Genomic DNA, 21,296 nt, shown 5'->3' with positions numbered 1-21,296 from the left:
TCATGTGCTCAGTATCAAGATGCCCAGATTGTACAAAGAAAATAGAATTCTAATGGATACTTGGAAAACATTACGGTTTGTCAGTAATTTAACAGCAATTACTATTAATAATTCAACGAATCAATCCATATGGCTAAACTCTAAGATTCAAATTGGCGGTTTTAAGATCGTCTGGAAACATTGGATAATTGCAGGTATCAGAACTTTAAATGATGTAATTACTAATGGTAAGCTGCTGGATTTTACACAATTGCAACATAAATTTGGGCTTCACAAATCGCAATTTTTTCGTTGGTTGCAATTGAAGCAGGCCATTCAGGCAGGGTTCCCTGAATGGAAAAATTTGAATAATCAACCTAGCATAGAATTTTTATGTTTTCAGGCGGACTTTCTGGGACATCAGGCCGCACAATGGTATAAAACTATTAGTGAATTGGTTAAAAAAAAGCCTAAAAATACTCTTAGGGATATTTGGAGCATTGAGATTAAGCATGATATTTCAGCATCTCAATGGCCACAGATTTGGTCTTGGAGAATGAGATGTACAATGTCAGCGTCTATGAAACAAACTTGGTTTTTTTTGTTACATAGAGCTTTTTGGACCCCAGTTAGATTGCAAAAGTTAAATAGTTCTTTGTCTAATAGATGCTGGCATTGTAATCTGGATATAGGGACTTTAGATCATCTTTTGTTCTATTGTCCCCATATCTTAGCCTTTTGGAACTCAATCTGGGATCAAGTAAATTGTTTATTGGAAAATCACGTAGCATTAACTTATGATACTGTACTTTTTGGTATGTCTATGAGAAAAAAGAGTCAGATATCAATGTGTAATAACAAACTTTTATTGATTTTGACCGGAGTAGCCATTCAACATATTACTAATAACTGGAAAGACCATAGTAGGCTCAATTTTAAATTTTGGTGGAATTCAGTTTGTCACATATACAGAATGGAAAGATCAATAGCGGTGCAAAATGGAAATTATAAAAACTTCATTAAAATTTGGGAACCATTAACGTCCTTTTGTCATGATTGATGCCATTTTCCTAATATTTCTATATTTAATATGTAAGATAAGGGTGGGGTGGGGGGAGGGTTTCTATTACATGTAAAATAAAAATTACTAAAAGGATTTCAGGATGGGAGAGGGAGGGTTATATTTACAACTATAAGTTATAATGATAAGATGTACAAGTGGTTAAATCTATGTTATTGTGTTGCAATTTTTGTACACTTGATGAAAGTTTTAAAATGAATAAAGAATTATAAAAAAAAAAAAAATGAAAAATTACTACAGGCAATTTTTTTATTGAGCAATAATCCAAAGTAGAATTGTTTGTGTAATTTCCCACTGATTATTAGAGCATATCCCATGGGTAGAAGTTTTTTATTTTAAAAATGTATTTATTTTGGGGGGTGGGCTTTAAATCATGCCTTTTCTTTGCACTTTGAAGGAAAAGTCCATAGTCTGTTATTGAGAGACACGGGGGAAGCCACTGCTTGCCCTGGATCGGTAGCATGGAATATTGCTACTCCTTGGGTTTTGGCCAGGTACCTAGTGACCTGGATTGGCCACCGTGAGAACGGGCTACTGGTCTTGATGGACCGTTAGTCTGACCTAGTAAGGCTATTCTTATGTTCTTATGATGATCACCTCTTTATAGTGCATTTTTTTCTGGCCTTCAGTCTTGCAGACTTACTAAGGGATATCGGTGAAATTACTCAACTTCAGAACTCAATTGGCAGGATCATTAAACCATTGTTCTCAACATTGTAGTATATAACTTTGACTTTTGCACATCAGTTTTGCGAAAGAACATTCTCCCATAGACCTGGTTAGGCAGACCTTATTAAATTGGCTCTCCCAATGATGGTTGAGCATATAACAATGCTAGTTCAGACCATGTTGAAAAATGGAAATTTTCCTAGAGTTGTGTGGAATGATGATATCATCCCTCAACATGTAATTAAACTCTAGAATTTGCTGCTAGAGAATGTGGTGAAAGCAACAGGGTTTAAAAAAAGTTTGGATAGTTTCCTAAAAGAAAAGAAAGTAGCCTAATGGTTAATGCAGTAGGTTGAGGACCTGGAGACCTGGGTTTGATTCCCATTTCCCACTGCAACCTAATGGCGCGTAAACGTCCCCCTTTTGAAATTTTGGTGCAAAGCTGACTAGTATAAAGTACCCTTGGATTTTTTCAACAAAGTGGCTAGTTTGAAAATTGTCTCCTTGTGTATTGCAGGTGTATCATGGCAGAAGAAGATTGCAATCTTACGTGCTAAAATGACAGAAAGGAAAACGTCTTGGTTTGTAGTTACAGCCCTGGATGAGGTTGCATGTAAGTAAAGGGACTGCTTTTGAGGGGCATTCCGTAGCTCATAGTCCTGGAGAAATTAACTCTGAATATAATTCAACATAATTTTATTAATTATGTTGAATTTGACTATGTATCTTATATCCCCTACCTTGTGTTTTTCCCTGACTATTCTCTCTATAATAATTTGTAGTTCGAATCCCTTTCTCCCTTTTATCTTGTTTGTGAAGTTTGTATATAGTCTGGTTTATTTTTATGTTTATGTTAAATATTGTATTACTTTTTAATATTGTAATTTTTAATGTTTTTTATTTATGTTCATCGCTTTGCAGTATGATTAAGCAATTAATCAAAAACACTAATAAACTTGAAAGGCCCATAGTTCTGTATTGTGGCATCATGCACCCTCTGGTAGCATTTTTAGCTTGGTTAACACATTATCAAGGTTTATGTGCCTCTATTAGAAAAGGATAATTCTTGGAAACAGCTGTATCTTGTTATTAATTACATACCCTGGTAAATTCAGTACAGGTTCTGTTACGTAAATAAACTAGTCTTTTAAGGGGCCCTTTTACTAAACTGCTTTAAGCACTAATGCATGCATAATGTTGGAATAAAGGCCTACTGCAAAATGTGATGGTGTTTTGCAGTTGTTTGCTGGGTTTTTTTCTATATTTTTTGAGAGGGGTTGTTATGGTTGGGGAATAGGCATGGAAGTGTTATCCAGGTAGCAAGTCCTGATTAGCAAGCTTTAAGCAGTTCACAATAAATTTTCAATATCAATATCCAAATTAGGTAAATGTACAATACCCCCCAAAAATTAAATGAAGCCTTAACATGTAAAAAATCATTAAAGCCACTTGTTTGGAAAAATTAAAAGTGAGTATGTATTAACTCCCCCCCCCAAAAAAAAATATAAAAAATTATCACCAATGTAATATTGGTTTATCCCTGTGACTATAACTGCATGAAAAACTCGGGTTTTCAGAACTGTTACAAAATGATTGGAATTGCTCATATATCGTCCAGCATGGAATTACATAAACATGACACTATATTACTAAAGGTACTGCTCTGCCTAGAAGACAAATGAGTTGCTGACAAAGGTGGAAACTGAAAGAAGCCTCTCTGAGGTAACAAGAAGCAAGTTCAAGTTTCAAGTTTATTTATGGCTTGATATACCAACCATCACATGTATCTGGACGGTTTACAATATTAAAAATTAAAAAAATCTAATAAAATTTAAGATTTAATTGAAATAAAATAAGAGGAGGGTAAAACTAAAACTATGATAAATTAAGACTTATTAGAAATGAAAGGTACTGGGGATAGGAAAGTTTAATTACAATATGTAAATAAAAAGGAATGATAGAGGGATAGGGAATAACAAGAGGAAGACAGGGATGGTGCTTCTTAAAAACTTTTTTTTTCCCGGCTTGAATTGTATACATTTTGACTCTGAAAATTTTACATTTACTCTGGTTTCTTTTGGAGGATATTTATTGATTGATTGCTGTTGTCAGATGATGTGCTAAAGCACAGCCCATGTCAGATCCAACAATAAAACTCAAATTGATTGTCCCTGACCCTGAAGGCCCTTGTTGTTTTTGTTTTGTTTTTTTAACCTGTTTGTCCACCTTAAGATCATTATATACGATCACATCCAAGTCCCGCTCCTCTTTCATGCACAGCCCTAAACTGAACTGCTTCCTTGTATTTTTGTAACCCAAATGTGTGATCCTGCATTTTTTAGCATTAAATCTTTGCTTCTGCTTATGTTTCGAATGTGTGACTTGCTGTCTCGTAAGTTTTTCAGCCTGGGATGAAGCCATTTTTTATCCTGGAGGATTACCCCAACTAGCAGTGTTTTCTGCCGTTGTTGCCTCTTGAATGTTTTAAAAAGAAAAACCATAATTTGGTTCCTTCAGCAGAATTTAAACTCTCCACGTGAGGAACTCCATATTGAAGTTGTAAGATCTGATTCCTAGAGGCACTTGATTTTTTTTCTTAACCGTTTTTCTCTTTCGATTATGAACCCCATAGTCTTTTTAGAGGTGCTATGGGATGACAGTGCGGGCTGCAAAGTTTTAAAATAAATATTGGTGTCTCCATGTGGTGATGTAGCAATACTGCAAGAACTTAAACTGACTTTTTCTGTTCTTTGGTTTAGCTTGGGCAGTCTCTAGGAGGTTTGTTTGTGCAATTGTTTTTGCTGCCCTTCTTTCTATAAAAATAATGTAAATTTTTATTTTTATTTTTTCTATTTTAACCCCCTTCTCTAGGGCTGTTCAATCTCCGTGGCTCTGACGTGAACTATAACCCTGTGTTTTTTGCCTATGCCATCGTTGGGACAGACACAATCAGGTGTTTACACATCAGTGAATTTATTATAACCAAGTGTGATGGGTTTCTGTGTCAGGAACTGATATTTGGGGGGGAATTCAATGTTTGTTACTGTTAAGACAGGCTATTTTACTACAGGTTGTGCTAACAGTAGCATACACTGATAAATGTCCCCCTTAATGTCCAGTATTTTAAAGCAAAGCACATGATGGTTCTTTTTTTTTTTTTTTTTTTAAATATTCTTTATTCATTTTTAAAACTTCAATTGTGCACAAAATACATAAAATATTATCATTACAGCACAATATACTTAAAAGAATAAATACAAGACTTATTTTCTCCCACCCACTTTCCAGTTAAATAAAACATAAAAATACTTGTAACCAACCCTTTTATACTTCTTAACAAATGCCAAAACATACCCCCCCTCTCCACGGATGTGCATGTTTTCCTCATTTATATAAATAAATCAATCCTTCAATATTTAGTTAATGGTTCCCAAACTTCCATAAATTTTTTATAATATCCCTTCTGAATGGCCATAAACTTTTCCATTTTAAAGATATAACATAGGGATTCCCACCAGAATGAATAATTTAATCTATCTCAATTTTTCCAATTCTTTAAGCTGCATGGCAACTCCCGTCATTATAAATAAAAGTTTGTTATTTTTTGCTGAAATTTGACTTTTTGCCCTCATAGATGTTCCAAATAGAATGGTATCATATGATAATGCCACTGGATTTTCTAATAAATTATTAACCTGATCCCAAATCGATCTCCAGAATTTTAGTATCAAAGGACAATAGTATAGTAAATGATCTAACGTCCCAACTTCCAGATGACAATGCCAACAATCCCGCACCGAAACCAGCGGGCAGGCAGACAGAGAGAGGTAGGAGCCCGATCCTGCAGGGCGTGGGAGTCGATCTGCCCCTCCCCTGAACCAGCGGGGGACTTCTTTAAATTCAACACCGCCAGCGGGAATTGCCTTTTTCCTGCACTGGAACCAGCAGGCAGGCAGAGAGAGGCAGGAGCTCGATCCTGCAGGGCGTGGGAGTCGATCCGCCCCCTCCCCCGAACCTGCGGAGGCTTCTTTAAATTCAACAGCGTCAACGGCGCACAGCCGTTCGGCACGCCAGTGAAGGCGCACGGCAAAGGCGCCTACGCCTTAGTGAGCGCCTTTGTGAAGCGACAGATTTGTGAAGTGACGGATTTGAATAATCCCGGCCTAGACCTCCCACCTCTCACAGATGTTTTTAACTCCCACAGTTCTAACCTTGGCAGATCTAACAAGGCAGGTACACGCCTTTCTGAAGAGATTGAGTGGAAGGACGGAAAAATTCAGAAAATGAACAGAAAGACTGAAACCAAAACCACCTGATAAGTTTAACAACCTGGTTTTAGCTCTTTAAAAAAAAATTTAATAGTTTAAAAGTTTTAATAGCTTGTTAAATGTTTGTTGAATCTAAAAGTTTAAAGCTAATGTTTGCTGAATTTAAAAAGTCTGACTAATGCAAACTATTACCTCTAGATAACAGACTTATAGCAGATTGGAAACTATTGCCATTAGAAGACAGAATAATTTTAGATTAGAAACTCAATATATTAGAATTGATTAAGGTATTAGAATTAATTAACCTCTGATTCTAGAACTTTGCAGCGCACGAAGATGGCTGGGTAGAGGATTAGCTCTGTTGTGACAGGCAAATTTTATTAAGATTTTGGCAGTTAAAATTAAAGAAAAGTGAAGGAAAAGAGAGAATTGAAGTAAGAAATGGCTTCGGGTAAAACTAGTAAAAGTAATCCGGTGAATTCAGGAGCAGGAAGTAAAAAAAGAACAAAAATTGATTCGGTATCCCCGACAGCGGTCCCTTTGCCTCAGGAAGAAATTGATAACAGTGATTTGATGAATGAACTTCAGAAAATTAAAGAAATAGTAAGTGATAACGCTAAAAATATAAAAGATGTGAAGAAGGAAATAGAGAGTCTGACAAATAGAATGCAGGCAGTTGACTTCAAAATTGAGCAGTTAGAAAAGCATGCTGAGAAATCTGAGGCAGAGATGCTGGTGTGTAAAAAAGATCACAGAGAAATAGAGGCGTTGAAAAAGGATTTTGAAGACTTATCAAATCGTGAAAGAAGGAATAATTTGCGTCTGATTGGGATACCTGAGGGGATTGAGCAGAATGATCCTATTCAATTTGTGACTAATTTTATCCCAAAGATCTTGCCATTTAAAAGTTCTTTTCCTTTGGAGATAGAAAGAGCACATCGGATACCGATGAAAAGATCAAATAGTCAGAAGGGTCCCCGTCCAATAATCTTTAAGCTGCTAAGACATCAGCAGGTGGTAGAGATTATAAAGCTGGCTAAAACAAACAAGGATCTTAAATGCCAGGATTCTAAGATCTTTATAGTACCTGACTTTGCAAAAGCTAAAGCTTACAAAAGAAAACAGCTTTTGGATTTAAGACCTAAACTGAGAGCAATGGGAGCAAGATATGGATTGATATACCCTGCTATTATGAGGGTAACTTATGAGAATAAAACTTATAATTTTGAAGAAGCAGGCAAATTACAGGAATTTCTAGATCAATATAATTTGCCTATGGTTTCATGAAATTATTTAGAAAATGTAATAAATAATATACTTAGATTATTTTTGGTTTATATTTTTGAGTGAAAATTGAAAGATATTTTATAAAGAAGGAAAAAGTGGAAAAAAAATAGAAAAGGAGAAAATATTTTCTAGAAAATTGTTGCAGTTAGGTTTAAGGGGGATCAACATTTCAAACAAGATTTAAAGAAAAGAAATGAAAAATTTTAAAGAGACAATAAGAAAAGAAGAAAAGAAGATTTTGGCAAGGTAAGAAGAGGGATGGAGCATATAGGAAGTGAAGAAAATATGAGGAACAATTATAAGATTTGGATGGTTTCTTAATGTGAATTTATAATTTGCATTTGAGCGTGACTGAGATAATATGAGGACACATAAATGCTGCATTGGAGAAATGTGGGAACTTAGAATATAATAAGATGAAAAATACAAAAGACTATTGATGTAAAGAGAAGAAGATGTGAAGATGGACTGATGGAAATGACTTGAGCATTATTTAGATTTACAATTTGCATCTGAAATTGACTGAGATATAAGGATGATGTTGCAAAAATACTTTATTGGAGAAAGATGAAATAGCAATCTGCAAGAAGATGGAATAAGAGACTGAAACAGCAGGATGAAGATGTACAAGTGTTACAGTTGTGCAGAATGGAGAATAGACTGTAATAGATTGAAGATGCAATGAAAATTAATGAGAGTTTTAAAAAATATGAGGTCTGCTTGGTTGAAATGTTTGATCCTTCTTTTGATGTAAGGTTAAAAAAAAAAAAAAATGAATATTATAGGATGGAGTGATGTATGTTCCATTGAAGTTGTGAGAAACTTAGGTTAAAAAAAAAAAATAATAAAATAATAATATTAATCTTGGGGGGGTATATATTGTAAGAAATGGTTTCCAAAATATTGGGTATATACTTTTATAAATATATTAGAGGTATAGGATGGAAGAATGTTTGGAAATTTGAATGAGAGGGGAAGTATATAATAAAGAATTATAGTAAATATAGGTATTTAGGGTATTGAAGAATGGATTGACTGCAGGATAATTTAGTGTTGGTTGTTTGAAAGATTAGAGAAAGAAAAATGAGTATGTTATTGCCTGTGGGGAGTTTATTTTTGCTCAGTAATATGTGCGTTTCGAAGTTTGCATTTGTGTTAGGGGAGGGGAGGGTGGGGGATGGGAATAGGGGGGATGGGGAAAGAGGGGAGGGAGGGAGACTCATATATTGGTTTAAGGAAAAAGAAAAAATGTATATTTTATGTTTGAGTGGATTATATATGTATTTTATATTTTATTTGTAAAATGGGTTTTAAAATTTTTTCTTTGAATGTAAATGGCCTTAATCACCCTATAAAAAGGAAAAAGGTATTGGAATATATTAAACAACAAAATATAGATATATGTTTCTTGCAAGAGACACATTTGTCTGGAACAGAGTCTATGAAGCTGACAGATAAGTGGATAAAACAATGTTTATTTGCACCAGCGGTAAAAAAGAAGGCAGGAGTAGCAATATTGATTAATAAAAAATGTTCAGCAACATTTAATATGGTAAAGGCAGATCCTCAAGGAAGGTGGGTACTTGTTGACATGAGCATGGGCAGTAATACAATGGCGTTACTAAATATATATGCACCTAATTCGAATCAAAGTGAATTCTTTAAATCTCTACAACAATTAGTTTTACCACTGGCTACTACTAATTTAGTGGTGGCTGGGGATTTCAATGCTGTTATAGATCCAATAATGGATAAAAAGCCTAGTAGAATTATGAAATCAATGGGATTAGAAAATTTGATACAAGCATGTAATTTGAAAGATATATGGCGTATTCTTCATTTTAATGATCGGGAATTTACATTTTGTTCACATGTTCATCAATCGTTTTCAAGAATTGATTATATATTTGTTTCAGATCAGATTGTACAGCAAGTTGTAAAAGCTGACATAGAACCAATAGTAATATCTGATCATGGTGGTGTGTGGATAGAAGTTAACTTATTAGATCAAGATAATTCCAAACCTGTATGGAGGTTTGATAATACTTTGCTTGCTGATTCTAAATTTTGCACTGAATTTCAGATAAAAATGAATGAATATTTCAGACTTAATGACCTAGAGGAAATGTCGATTGGAATATTATGGGATGCTTTCAAAGCAACTTTGAGAGGACAAATTATATCATATTCTGCGTATAAAAAGAAACAGATAAGAAAGCAATTTGCAAATTTGGAAAAAGAAATTAAAAATTTGGAATTAAAATTGGTTAATAAATGGGAACAAGAGACATTTCAATTATTGTTAAAAAAAAAATGTGAATATAATGAAATTTCCTCTGGATTAGTAAGGAAAGATATTTTTGCTCAGCAAACGATGTATTATGGTAGTGCAAATAAGGCTGGAAGATTATTGGCAAATTATTTAAAAGCAAAGAAAAGAAAGGAGAAAATAAGCATAATTAAGGATGAATTAGGACATTCTCATTCTCAAATTGGAAATATATTAAAACAATTTTTAAAATATTATAAGTCACTGTATTCTTCTGAGTCTTATTTAGATAAAGAGAAAGATGGGTTGGATTTTTTGAGTTTAGTTAAAGGACCTAAGGTTCCTGATCATATAAAAGGAAGTTTAGATAAACCTATATCATTAAAAGAGTTACAAATGGCATTGAAATCCCTTAGAGTTGGGACCGCTCCAGGTGGAGATGGATTTACAGTGGAGTTTTATAAAGAATTTCAAATTTCCCTTTTACCATATTTATTAAAACTATATCAGGACCAACTGAATAAAGGTTGTATATCAGGCACTATGGCAGAATCTTTAACTATTGTTTTGCCAAAGCCAAATAAAGATCCAACATTGGTGTCAAATTACAGGCCTATATCTTTAATAAATGTAGATGGTAAAATATTAGCTAAGATTTTAGCATTAAGATTGACTAAAGCTCTTCCGCATATAATAGGAATAAATCAAACTGGATTTGTTGCTCAAAGACACTCTTCAAATAATACTAGACTGGCATTTCAGATGTATTATTTAACAAGACAAATTAATGATCCGGCTTTTTCAGTATCACTAGATGCTGAGAAGGCTTTTGATCGTGTAGAATGGAATTTCATGTATCAAGCTATGGAATGGTTTGGTATTGGATCCGGATTTATACAAATGATTCAAGCACTGTATAGCTCCCCAACTGCTCGTTTATACATAAATAATAATTTTTCAGATGCTTTTAAATTGCAGAGGGGAGTTAGACAGGGTTGTCCATTATCTCCTTTGCTCTTTGATATAGTTCTTGAACCCTTGTTGTTAGCTATTCAACAGGCAAAGGACATAGAGGGTATTCCATGTGCTGGAGTGGAATATAAAGTATCCGCTTATGCAGATGATATATTGCTTCATTTGAGGAATCCGGAAACAACAATTCCATGTCTACTGGAGATAATAGATACATTTGGAAAATTCTCAGGATACAAAATAAATTGGAATAAATCAGAAATTTTACCTTTAAATGTGCATTGTACAAAAGGTATACTTGATTCTTTCCCTTTTATTTGGAAAGAGGATGGTATAAAATACTTAGGTATTTGGTTGAATAAAACACTTGAAGAGACAATGAGAATAAACGAAAAATTTTTATTACAAAAAGTAACAGAGTTATGTGAGCAATGGAATCCTTTACATTTGTCATGGTGGGGAAGAGTTCAAACTGTTAAAATGATGATTTTGCCTGTAGTTTGCTATCAATTGGGAATGATACCAGTGTTTTTTCAGGGGTCTTTTTATAAAAAATTAAATAGTATTCTGGTTAAATTTATTTGGCTGGGTAAAATTGCAAGAGTGGCTCTAGTGTCTTTGCAAAGACCAATTGAGGAGGGTGGGGTAAATTTTCCCAATTTTTATAGGTATCATCAGGCCTATATCATGCGCCAAGGTATGTATTGGGTCCTCCCAGAGCTTTTGGAACAATTACCAGAGTGGTTAAGGGTGGAGAGATCACTTATTTTTCCACTTAGGCTTGATCTTCTGCTTGGTATAAAAGTGCCTAGAATACGTAAAGACAATAGAGTATTAATGGATACTTGGAAAACATTAAGATTTGTAGATAAATTAACTAGTGATTCTATTTTAAAATCGAAACAGCAGACTATTTGGGTAAACTCCAAGATACAAATAGGCGGGTTTAAGATTGTCTGGAAGGATTGGATTAAAGCAGGTATAAGATCCTTAACGGAAGTAATTGATAATGGTAAGCTGCTTGATTTTTCACAATTGCAACATAAATATGGTCTGAATAAAAAACAAAGTTATAAGTGGTTGCAATTGAAGCAGGCTATTCAGGTGGGGTTCCCTGAATGGAAATCTTTAAATGATCATTACAGCTTAGAATTCTTATGTTTCCAGGCAGATTTTCTGGGACACCAGGCCGCAAAGTGGTATAAAATGATATCTAATTATTTGAATAAGAAACCAAAAAATGGATTAAGAGATATTTGGAGCATTGAGATTAAGCATCAAATTAATGCATCTCAATGGCCACGTATTTGGTCTTGGAGAATTAAAGGTACGATGTCGGCATCTATTAGGCAAACATGGTTCTTTTTGTTGCATAGAGCATTCTGGACCCCTACTAGATTACAAAAATTAGATTGCTCTAAGTCTAATAGATGCTGGCATTGTAAAATTGAAATTGGAACTTTAGACCATCTTTTATTTTATTGTCCATGTATTCAGGCATTTTGGATATCAATATGGGATCAAGTTAATATATTGATGGAAAATCATGTAGCATTATCCTACGACACAGTGATTTTTGGAATGTGTATGAGGGCCAAAAGTCAAATATCTGCAGCAAACAACAAATTATTGATGATTCTTACTGGAGTGGGAATTCAACAAATAACGACTAATTGGAAAGACTGTTCTAGATTGAATTGTAGTTTTTGGTGGAACTCAGTTTGTCATTTATATAAGATGGAAAGATTTCTTGCCGTACAGAGGGGATATTTTAAAAGGTTTAAGGAGGTGTGGAGGCCATTAATTGAATATTGTAATGATTAAGGGTTATTCTTTTTCCTTAGGGGATAATTTGTAAAAATGGGGGGGAGGGAGAGTCTAAATATGTATATGTTTGGATAAAATATTTTGTTGATAGGGGAGGGGATGGGAGGTGGATGGAGGGAATTAAAACATGTGTAATAATATTGCTTAAGAATGTCAAGTGAGTGATGTGAATTACTTGTAATAATATTGTACACTTGTTGAAAGAAATAAAAAGGAATAAAGATGAAAAAAAAAAAATAAAAAAAAAATAAAAATTAATTAACCTCTAGATGACAAATTTATAATAGATAGGAAACTATTACCATTAGAAGACAGAATAATATTAGATTAGAAACTCAATATTAGAATAGATTAATGTATTAGAAATGATTAACTCCTCAAACCCATACCAAACTAGAAAGAAAATGGAGAAAAAGCAGCCAAGAGTCCACAAAAACAGCATGGAAAATAATAAACAAAAAATATAAACAAAAACTGAAAGAAAAGAGAAAGACATACTACTCAAAACAAATAGGAGAAGGACCCCAAGACACAAAAAAGCTATTCCAGCTACTAAAAGTTCTCACAAACACCACACCCTACATAGCCAACAGCAGCTCCCCCCCTCCTTCAGCCACCCTCTTAGCCACATACTTCAGAAACAAGATTGCAGACATCAGAGCCTCATTCAATGGAACCCACACACACATAGACATCATGTCCCCCTACAGAAAAAGAACCAGACGCAGCAGATAGAACCTGGTCCCATTTCTCACCCATACAATGGTCAGACCTCAACAATCTTTATAATAAATACAGCCATGCAGCCTGCGACCTTAACCATTGCCACCCATACCTACTGAAAACCTCAAGTACATTACTCCGCTCCCTGCTTCTACAATGGATACATTCTTTACTACTAGAGGGTCATTTCCCACAAGAACTCAGCAAAATCATCATAACTCCGATATTAAAAGACCCCAAAGGAGCAACAGACCAACCATCCAACTACGGACCCATAGCCTCAATCCCACTGTACGTCAAACTGATGGAAGGCCTCGTAGCCATAACTTTAACCTCTTACCTAGATAATCACAACTTACTCCACCCCACACAGTCTGGCTTCAGAGCCAACTACAGCACGGAGACTCTACTAGGAACACTAATGGACACTGCCAGACAATACCTTTGTACAGGCAAGAAAATCCTGCTCATACAACTAGACCTTTCTGCAGCCTTCGACCTGGTAGATCACGACATTCTTCTACAAACTCTAGACTTCATAGGAATCTCAGGCAAGGTTCTTGAATGGTTCAAAGGCTTCCTACAATCCAGAACCTACAGGGTTAAAACAATGCAAGAAAAATCAGAACCATGGTCCAACCCCTGCCGAGTTCCCCAAGGATCACCCCTATCACACACACTATTCAATATATACATAGCCTCCCTCAGCTCCTACCTAGACAAACATGACATAACTTCATACAGCTATGCAGATGACATCACTATTCTCCCCTTCGACCACCTAGAACCCACCATGACAAGCACAATACACAGAACACTCGAAACAGTAGCAACATGGATGACAGAGCACAAATTAAAACTTAACCCTGACAAAACAAACTTCATCCTCCTAGAAAACAACAAAACTCCAACCTTAACAAATCTAGTAATAAACTCAATCTCATGCCCCATTCAACCCACACTAAAAACTTCTGGGAGTAATAATTGACAGAGGCTGTACCATGTAACCACAAATCAATAAAGTAATAAAAGCATCGTTCGTGACCATGAGAAATCTAAGATAAATCCGAGAATTCTTCGACAGGAAACAAATCCTACTTTTGGTACAATCTCTTATCCTTGGACTAATAGACTACTGCAATATACTATATCTCCCATGCCCAACGACCATGATAAAACAATTACAAACAATACAAAATACAGCCCTAAGGCTCGTCTACTCACTGAAAAAATATGACCATATCACAGAAGCATATCATGACTTCCAATACAAGCAAGAGTACACTTCAAATTCTACTGCCTACTTTTCAAGGCTATTAACGGAGAAAGCCCAATCTACTGGAATATCCAACTAACTCAATCCTCTTCAACTAGGCACAGGAGAACCCACTCACTATTCACAAACCTATCATCCAAAAATGTCAAACGAAAAAAAATATATGACAACCTAATAGCCTCCAAAGCAGCTAAACTGGACAGACAAATCACCATTCTGTTATCATCGACCACAGACTACAAAACCTTCAAGAAAGATAATAAAACCATACTCTTCAAAAAATACATAAAACCCATCTAGCACGACCAGTCCCTACCCAAACCCCACCTACCCTCTCTATACTCTTAATACACTCTAAATTGCTTCTAACTACCCAACAAAGTCTAAAATGCTTCTAATTACCCAACATTAATCACTTTAAGATCTCGACAACTCTTTGGTAATTCTTATTACCCAACATTTATTACCTTAAGATCTCGACAACTCTTTGGTACTTCTTAAGTAACTATTATGACATCACTTATGCTATTCCTGTAAACTTGTATGTAATTCTTGATAACTTTGATGTAATTTGCCTTGAACCGCAAGGCATTGGCGGAATAGAAATCACTAATGTAATGTAACTATCTACGCTATGCAAATGAACTGGGGTCCAAAATACTCTATGTAATAAGAAAAACCATGTTTGTCTCTTAGTTGCAGACACTGTACATCTCAATCTCCAAGACCAAATTTGGGGCCATTGAGATGCAGTAATTTGATGCTTTATCTTAATGCTCCAAATGTCACGCAGACCATTTTTTGGTTTCTAATTCAAAAATCTAGATATTAATATATACTACTGAGCGGCCTGGTGACCAAGGAAGTCCACCTGAAAATGGTTCTTTTTTCTGATTTGTAATCCTATCTTCAAATAGAATTTCTCTGGATGATGTCACGGTGTATTACTCTTCCCACTCCCTCCCAGCAAAGAGGTGGTTAACACAAGGCATTTACTTAAGAGGGTAATTTTTTTAAAGGCTGAAATTGTTAGTGACAAAAACAAATAAATTTTTACAAACATATTGGAATTTTTTTGGAACAAAATTAAAGCTTCATTTAAAAGGTACTGATTTTTAACATCTTTGAAAGAGAGATTCCTCCCAAACCAAATTCATTTTCCCTTTACAGTGAGTGCAGAGATATAATGCTGATCATTTACTCTCTCAGGCTGTTTATTGATGGTGATCGCATGACGGACTCCAGCATCAGGTTACATCTGCAGCTCAATTCGGATCCAGCTGCTGAGGAAAGAGTCCAGGTGGAACCATATAACACGGTACTGGCCACACTTCAAACAATCTGTGCAGGGCTGGCACCAAAGGAGAAAGTGTGGCTAAGTGAGAAAGCCAGCCACGCTCTCATCAGCACCATCCCCAAGGTTTGTGTTGCCTATTAAGCAGCTGATAGCTGAAGGAGAAGAGCGGGCCTGTATGGATCCTGTGCTTAGGTGTTCATTTGAACTTAACTGTCACTTTTTTTTATGAATTTCAGTAGCTTTGTAAACCACCTTGGGCAAAAGTGGGGCCTCTCTTCACTGAGCAGAGGTAGTAGAATATTCTCCAAAAAGACCCTTAACGTCCATCACCTTCCAAACTCCCTCCTGTCTGAGTTTAGAATTGGAAAAAGGCATTTTCATTTTCTTTTGTTCATAGTTTAACAATGATTTTTAGGAAGAGCTGGATAGTTTGTGTGGGTTTTTTTTGTTTTTCTTTTACCCAATGTGTGAGCTTATATAGGAATTCATAACTTTCCTGTGACAGATTACACACCATTTTTAAATGAGATGGAAATGAATTTGTCAGTTTACTGGTCTAATTCTGCTGCTACCTCCAAGAATGGTGGCAGAAAGATGAGGTTTAAAATATTATTTTTGTATATATCAGATTATTTGCTAGTTTTTTCTTCTTTCATGAATTTAATATCTTTAAGAACAGAAGAATGGGCCGTAGTGTGACTACGAGAAATTTCTGAGAGCCACTGAAAGATTTCAAGCTTTCACATACTGCTATTTTGTAAACCACCTTGACCTGCTTGTTCAGACTGGGTATTAAACATTAAAAATGAATACTAATATTGATTCTACTACAGTTCAAGGCTGTATTTTAAAAACTTGCTTTAGAAAATTCCATAAATGAGATACCCAAGTAACACACTTAAGAGATTGTTTGCAGTTGTTATATCAAAACAAAAGAAAGGCACTCGTTAGGCTTTCCCTCGTATAGTTTAATTGGCTACTTGTATTCTTTATTCAGCAATGATTTTAATCACTTTAGCATGTCACTTTTGGGTTTACCATAAAGACTTCTCTTACATTAACATTAGAGAATGACAGGGGAAAAAAATTTGTCCCTGTCCCCGCTCCGTTCCCGCAACAACTGGCCCCGTCCCTGCAACCACTGTCCCCGCAGCGCCCCCGCAGCATCCATACAAGCCTCAGCACTGCAATATTTAGCTTATTCCTTCCTTATAAATCAAAGTTCTGGCTGCTGGACTAGAGAAAGATGTTCAGCTATCGGGGCTTTATTTATAACTTTATCAACACAATTAATATACTATATCCTAAAGCAAAAAAAAAAAAAAATATATATATATAAATTTTTTTTCTACCTTTGTTGTCTGGTTTCTGCTTTCCTCATCTTCTCCTCATTCGTTTCCTTCCATCCACTGCCTTCTCTGTCTCTTCCATATGCTCTGTTACTGTGCCTATCCCTTCCATCTCTCCCCCCACCCCCAATTAGTCTGGCACCCATCTTCTTCCCTCTGCTCCCCCCATAGTCTGAAATCTATCTCTTCCCCATTTCCCTTCAGCATCTGTTCCTCTTCACCCCACCTTCCCCAGTTCCCTTCAGCGTCTGTTCCTCCGCACCCTAGTTCCCTTCAGCGTCTGTTCCTCCCCACCCCACCTTTCCTCCCTTTCTCACTCCCTCCCTGCTCCTTACCTTCGTGGCAGGCAATTTCTAAATGTGCTTTCTACCAGCAGCCGGAGCATTGAAATCGCATGTGGCTGCAGGAAAGGTCTCTGATGCAACTTCCGGTTGCATCGGAGATGACCTTTACGGCAGCCACACGCGATTTCAGCGCTCCGGCTGCTCATAGAAATCACATTTAGAGAAATTGCCTGCCACGAAGGTAAGGGGCAGGGAGGGAGATGCTCAGGCGGCAGCGACGATCGGGCTGCAGTGATCCATAAGGAGGGAGGGAGATGGCTTGGGTGGCTATCAGTAAGGAGGGAGGGAGCGCGATCGGTGACTGCGCGTGTTCCCTCCTTTAACTGCGGAGACAAGGCCATTCACTGCTACACGGGGCGGTGAATGGCCTTGTACCCGTAGCCGTGGTGAACACTGTTCCCCCCCACCGTTTCAGCAGGTAACCTGCGGTCACCCGTGGCTTACCGTGGGTAACAGCCACCGTGTCATTCTCTAATTAACATGTCTCTTCCCTGGCTGGTATGACATTTTGTCCCTTCATTTTTACTTGGTTCTGACATGGTTACTCCATGTGGGTTTCATAATAATGCAATGCAATGCAATGCACTTTTGCATATTTATCTGCATGTTTATTTCTGTACTTTTTTCGGTTCCTCTGACTGACTTGTTATTTTGACATGGTTGTTTTATGATTGATCTAATCTATTTTTTTTTTTTTTAATTCTTTATTCCTTTTTAATCATTCAACAAGTGTACAAGAAAAATCATACATAGTCTCAGAAACAACACTTGATAAATCCATCAAGACAATAACAATTGTATGTATATATATATATATATATATATATATATATATATATATATATATATATATATATATATATATAAACCCATAACCCACCCTCCCTCCCAACACAATTTTACTTAATTCATTTTACCCTCTCATAAAGTGTACAAGAATTATAAGAAATAACACTTAGTTAAACACTTGAAAAACTTATCCTTATCCTCTATTAACTTAAAAGAAATCCTTACCCTACCCTCCCTCCATCCCTATTATTAATTTTATTTCAACATTTTATCCAAACAACCCCTCCCCCCTCCCTTCCTTACATGGTGTATCTTCAAAAGAAAAATGGTATCTATTCATTGCAAAACAATGTTAATGGCTCCCATATTTTAATAAAACTTTTATAATTTTCTTTTTGTACCGCTATTGAAAGTTCCATTTTATATAAATGACATAGCGAATTCCACCAAAAATTAAAATTAAGTCTGCTATGATCTTTCCAATTGTTAGTAATATGTTGAATGGCAACTCCTGTCATAATCAATAAAAGTTTGTTATTGTTTGCCGATATCTGACTCTTTTTTTCTCATAGACATGCCAAATATCACAGTATCATAAGTTAATGCTACAGGATTTTCTAATAAACAATTTATTTGATCCCAGATCGATTTCCAAAAGGCCAAGATATAGGGACAATAAAATAAAAGATGATCCAAAGTCCCTACATCAAGATTATAATGCCAGCATTTATTAGATAATGAACTATTCAACTTTTGTAATCTAACTGGGGTCCAAAATGCTCTATGCAAAAGAAAAAACCAAATTTGCCTCATAGATGCTGACAATGTACATCTTATTCTCCAAGACCAAATTTGTGGCCATTGAGATGCTGAAATCTGATGCTTAATCTCAATGTTCCAAATATCCCTAAGACCATTTTTAGGCTTTTTATTAACCAATTCACTAATAACTTTGTACCACTGCGTGGCCTGGTGACCCAGAAAGTTTGCCTGGAAGCATAAAAATTCCATGTTATACTGAGAATTAAGACTTTTCCATTCAGGGAACCCTGACTGAATGGCCTGCTTCAATTGCAACCAACGATAATATTGTGATTTATTAAGCCCAAATTTATGTTGCAGTTGTGTAAAATCAAGCAGCTTTCCATTTGAAATAACATCACTTAAAGTTCGTATTTCTGCCCTTAACCAATGCCTCCAGACAATCTTAGATCCGCCAATTTGAATCTTGGAGTTTAGCCATATAGATTGATTTGTTGATTTATTAATAGGATTAACAGTTAAGTTACTGACATACCTCACAGTTTTCCAAGTGTCTAATAAAATTCTATTTTCTTTATACAATCTGGGCATCTTGATACTGAGAATGTGACAAGGATGTAAAGGACACAGGAGTCGCCATTCTAAATATAACCAATCGGGAGTGTACTCATTGAGCTCCAGGAGGACCCAATACATACCTTGACGTAAAATATAGGCCTGATGGTACCTATAAAAATTTGAAAAATTTACCCCTCCCTCCTTAATTGACTTTTGTAGAGATACTAATTGATCTAATCTAAATCTTGGATATATATATATATATATACTGTGTCATCTCCCCAAAAGGAGCTTACCTCGGTTTACATAAATATCGGTAATCAAATGAAAATAGTTTGATTAGTGAGAGAATAATTTATCAACGAAGACCCTCATCCAACATCCTAGGGAGAAGATAACTAATTTTCTAACAACTGTTGAAATAACTGTTTTCATAGATTTCTGGAAAATCTGGAAGGAAAAAAGAGTTTGGGTTTTTTTTAAATTAAATTTTTATTCATTTTTGAATTCTTACAACAAGTGAATTAAACATATTATAACCAATTTTCGTATATCACTTGTATTTACAAACAAATCATCTTGTAATATAGAATAAATCCCCCCCTTTTTATCAATATTCCTAATTCCATATGATATACATTTCCCACCCCTCCCCCACATATCTACTACCCATGTGCTAAGATGTCTGATCATTAGAACAATTAGTCAATGGTTCCCAAATTTTTTTTAAATTATGAAGATTCCCTTGTTGTAAGGCTAACACCTTTTCCATCTTATATATGTGACAAACTGAATTCCACCAAAATGTATAATTTAATTTAGTATAATCTTTCCAATTTTGAGTAATTTGTTGCATGGCGACCCCTGTTAATATTAATAATAAGTTGTTATTGTTTGCAGAAATCGGACTCTGAGTTCTCATTGCTGTACCAAATAATATAGTGTCATATGAGAGTCCTACATGGTTTTCTAATAATTTATTAATTTGGGGCCAAATTAGTTTCCAAAAAGCATTTACATAGGGACAAAAAAAATTAAATGATCTAACGTCCCAACTTCTAATCTACAATGCCAGCATCTATTAGACCTAGTACTATCTATCTTTTGCAAACGCGTAGGGGTCCATAAAACTCTATGTAACAAAAACATCCATGTTTGACTCATAGATGCTGACCTTGTAGACCTTAACCTCCAGGACCAAAATTGTGGCCATTGAGATGTAGAAATTGTCTGTCCAATCTCAATACTCCAAATATCCCTAAGTCCATTTTTATTTTTTTTTATTTAAAAATCCATATAACAATTTATACCATTTTGCGGCTTGGTGTCCCAAAAAATCCGCCTGAAAACAGAGAACCTGCAAGCTATATTGAGTATTAAGACCCTTCCATTCAGGGAACCCTACCTGAATAGCCTGCTTCAATTGCATCCATTTAAAAGAGTTCTAACACAAACGTATATTTATCCGTGCCATTTTGCTGCCATATTGACTGCACATGTTTGAGTTATTTGATCCTTTATTTTGCATTTTCCATTATGGGTTTTTGTTTTTGTCTTTTTCTATTTTATCTTCTGTGGACTCATTTTATTGCTCTGTTTATTTATACTCATTGAATTTTTATTGCCCCTAATGAAGGCATCATTTGATGCTGAAACTTGGATCTTTGTTGGGACTTTTTTTAAACAATAAAGCTTAGGTAGTCACTGTGGAAGAGGAATCTTCTTCTCCTTTGGGGGGGGGGGGGGTCCTTTCCTTTCTTTTCTCTTCCTTTACCTGTTTTGTTTGAGTTTGGGGGTTCTGTGCCTTTTTCATTTTCCTTCCCTTGCAGGATGAGGTCTATTGGAA

At 35.5% G+C, this 21,296-nt stretch overlaps 1 protein-coding gene across 11 annotated transcripts in view; it reads left to right on the top strand.

Annotated features, from left to right (window-relative positions):
• Nucleotides 1-21,296, top strand: part of XPNPEP1 (X-prolyl aminopeptidase 1) — a 140,299-nt gene that overhangs the window by 51,906 nt on the left and 67,097 nt on the right. For all 11 annotated transcript variants that reach the window (XM_033942158.1, XM_033942159.1, XM_033942152.1 and 8 more), the window contains 3 exons: nt 2,247-2,342; nt 4,601-4,682; nt 15,561-15,771. In XM_033942158.1, coding sequence (XP_033798049.1) covers nt 2,247-2,342; nt 4,601-4,682; nt 15,561-15,771 — 389 coding nt within the window. The remainder of the gene's footprint in view (nt 1-2,246; nt 2,343-4,600; nt 4,683-15,560; nt 15,772-21,296) is intronic.

This window comes from Geotrypetes seraphini, chromosome 4 (genome assembly GCF_902459505.1).
Source record: "Geotrypetes seraphini chromosome 4, aGeoSer1.1, whole genome shotgun sequence".
NCBI classification, from domain to species: Eukaryota; Metazoa; Chordata; class Amphibia; order Gymnophiona; family Dermophiidae; genus Geotrypetes; species Geotrypetes seraphini.
The sequence above is the reverse complement of the archived record's forward strand: the minus strand, read 5'-3'. Positions and strand labels throughout refer to the sequence as shown.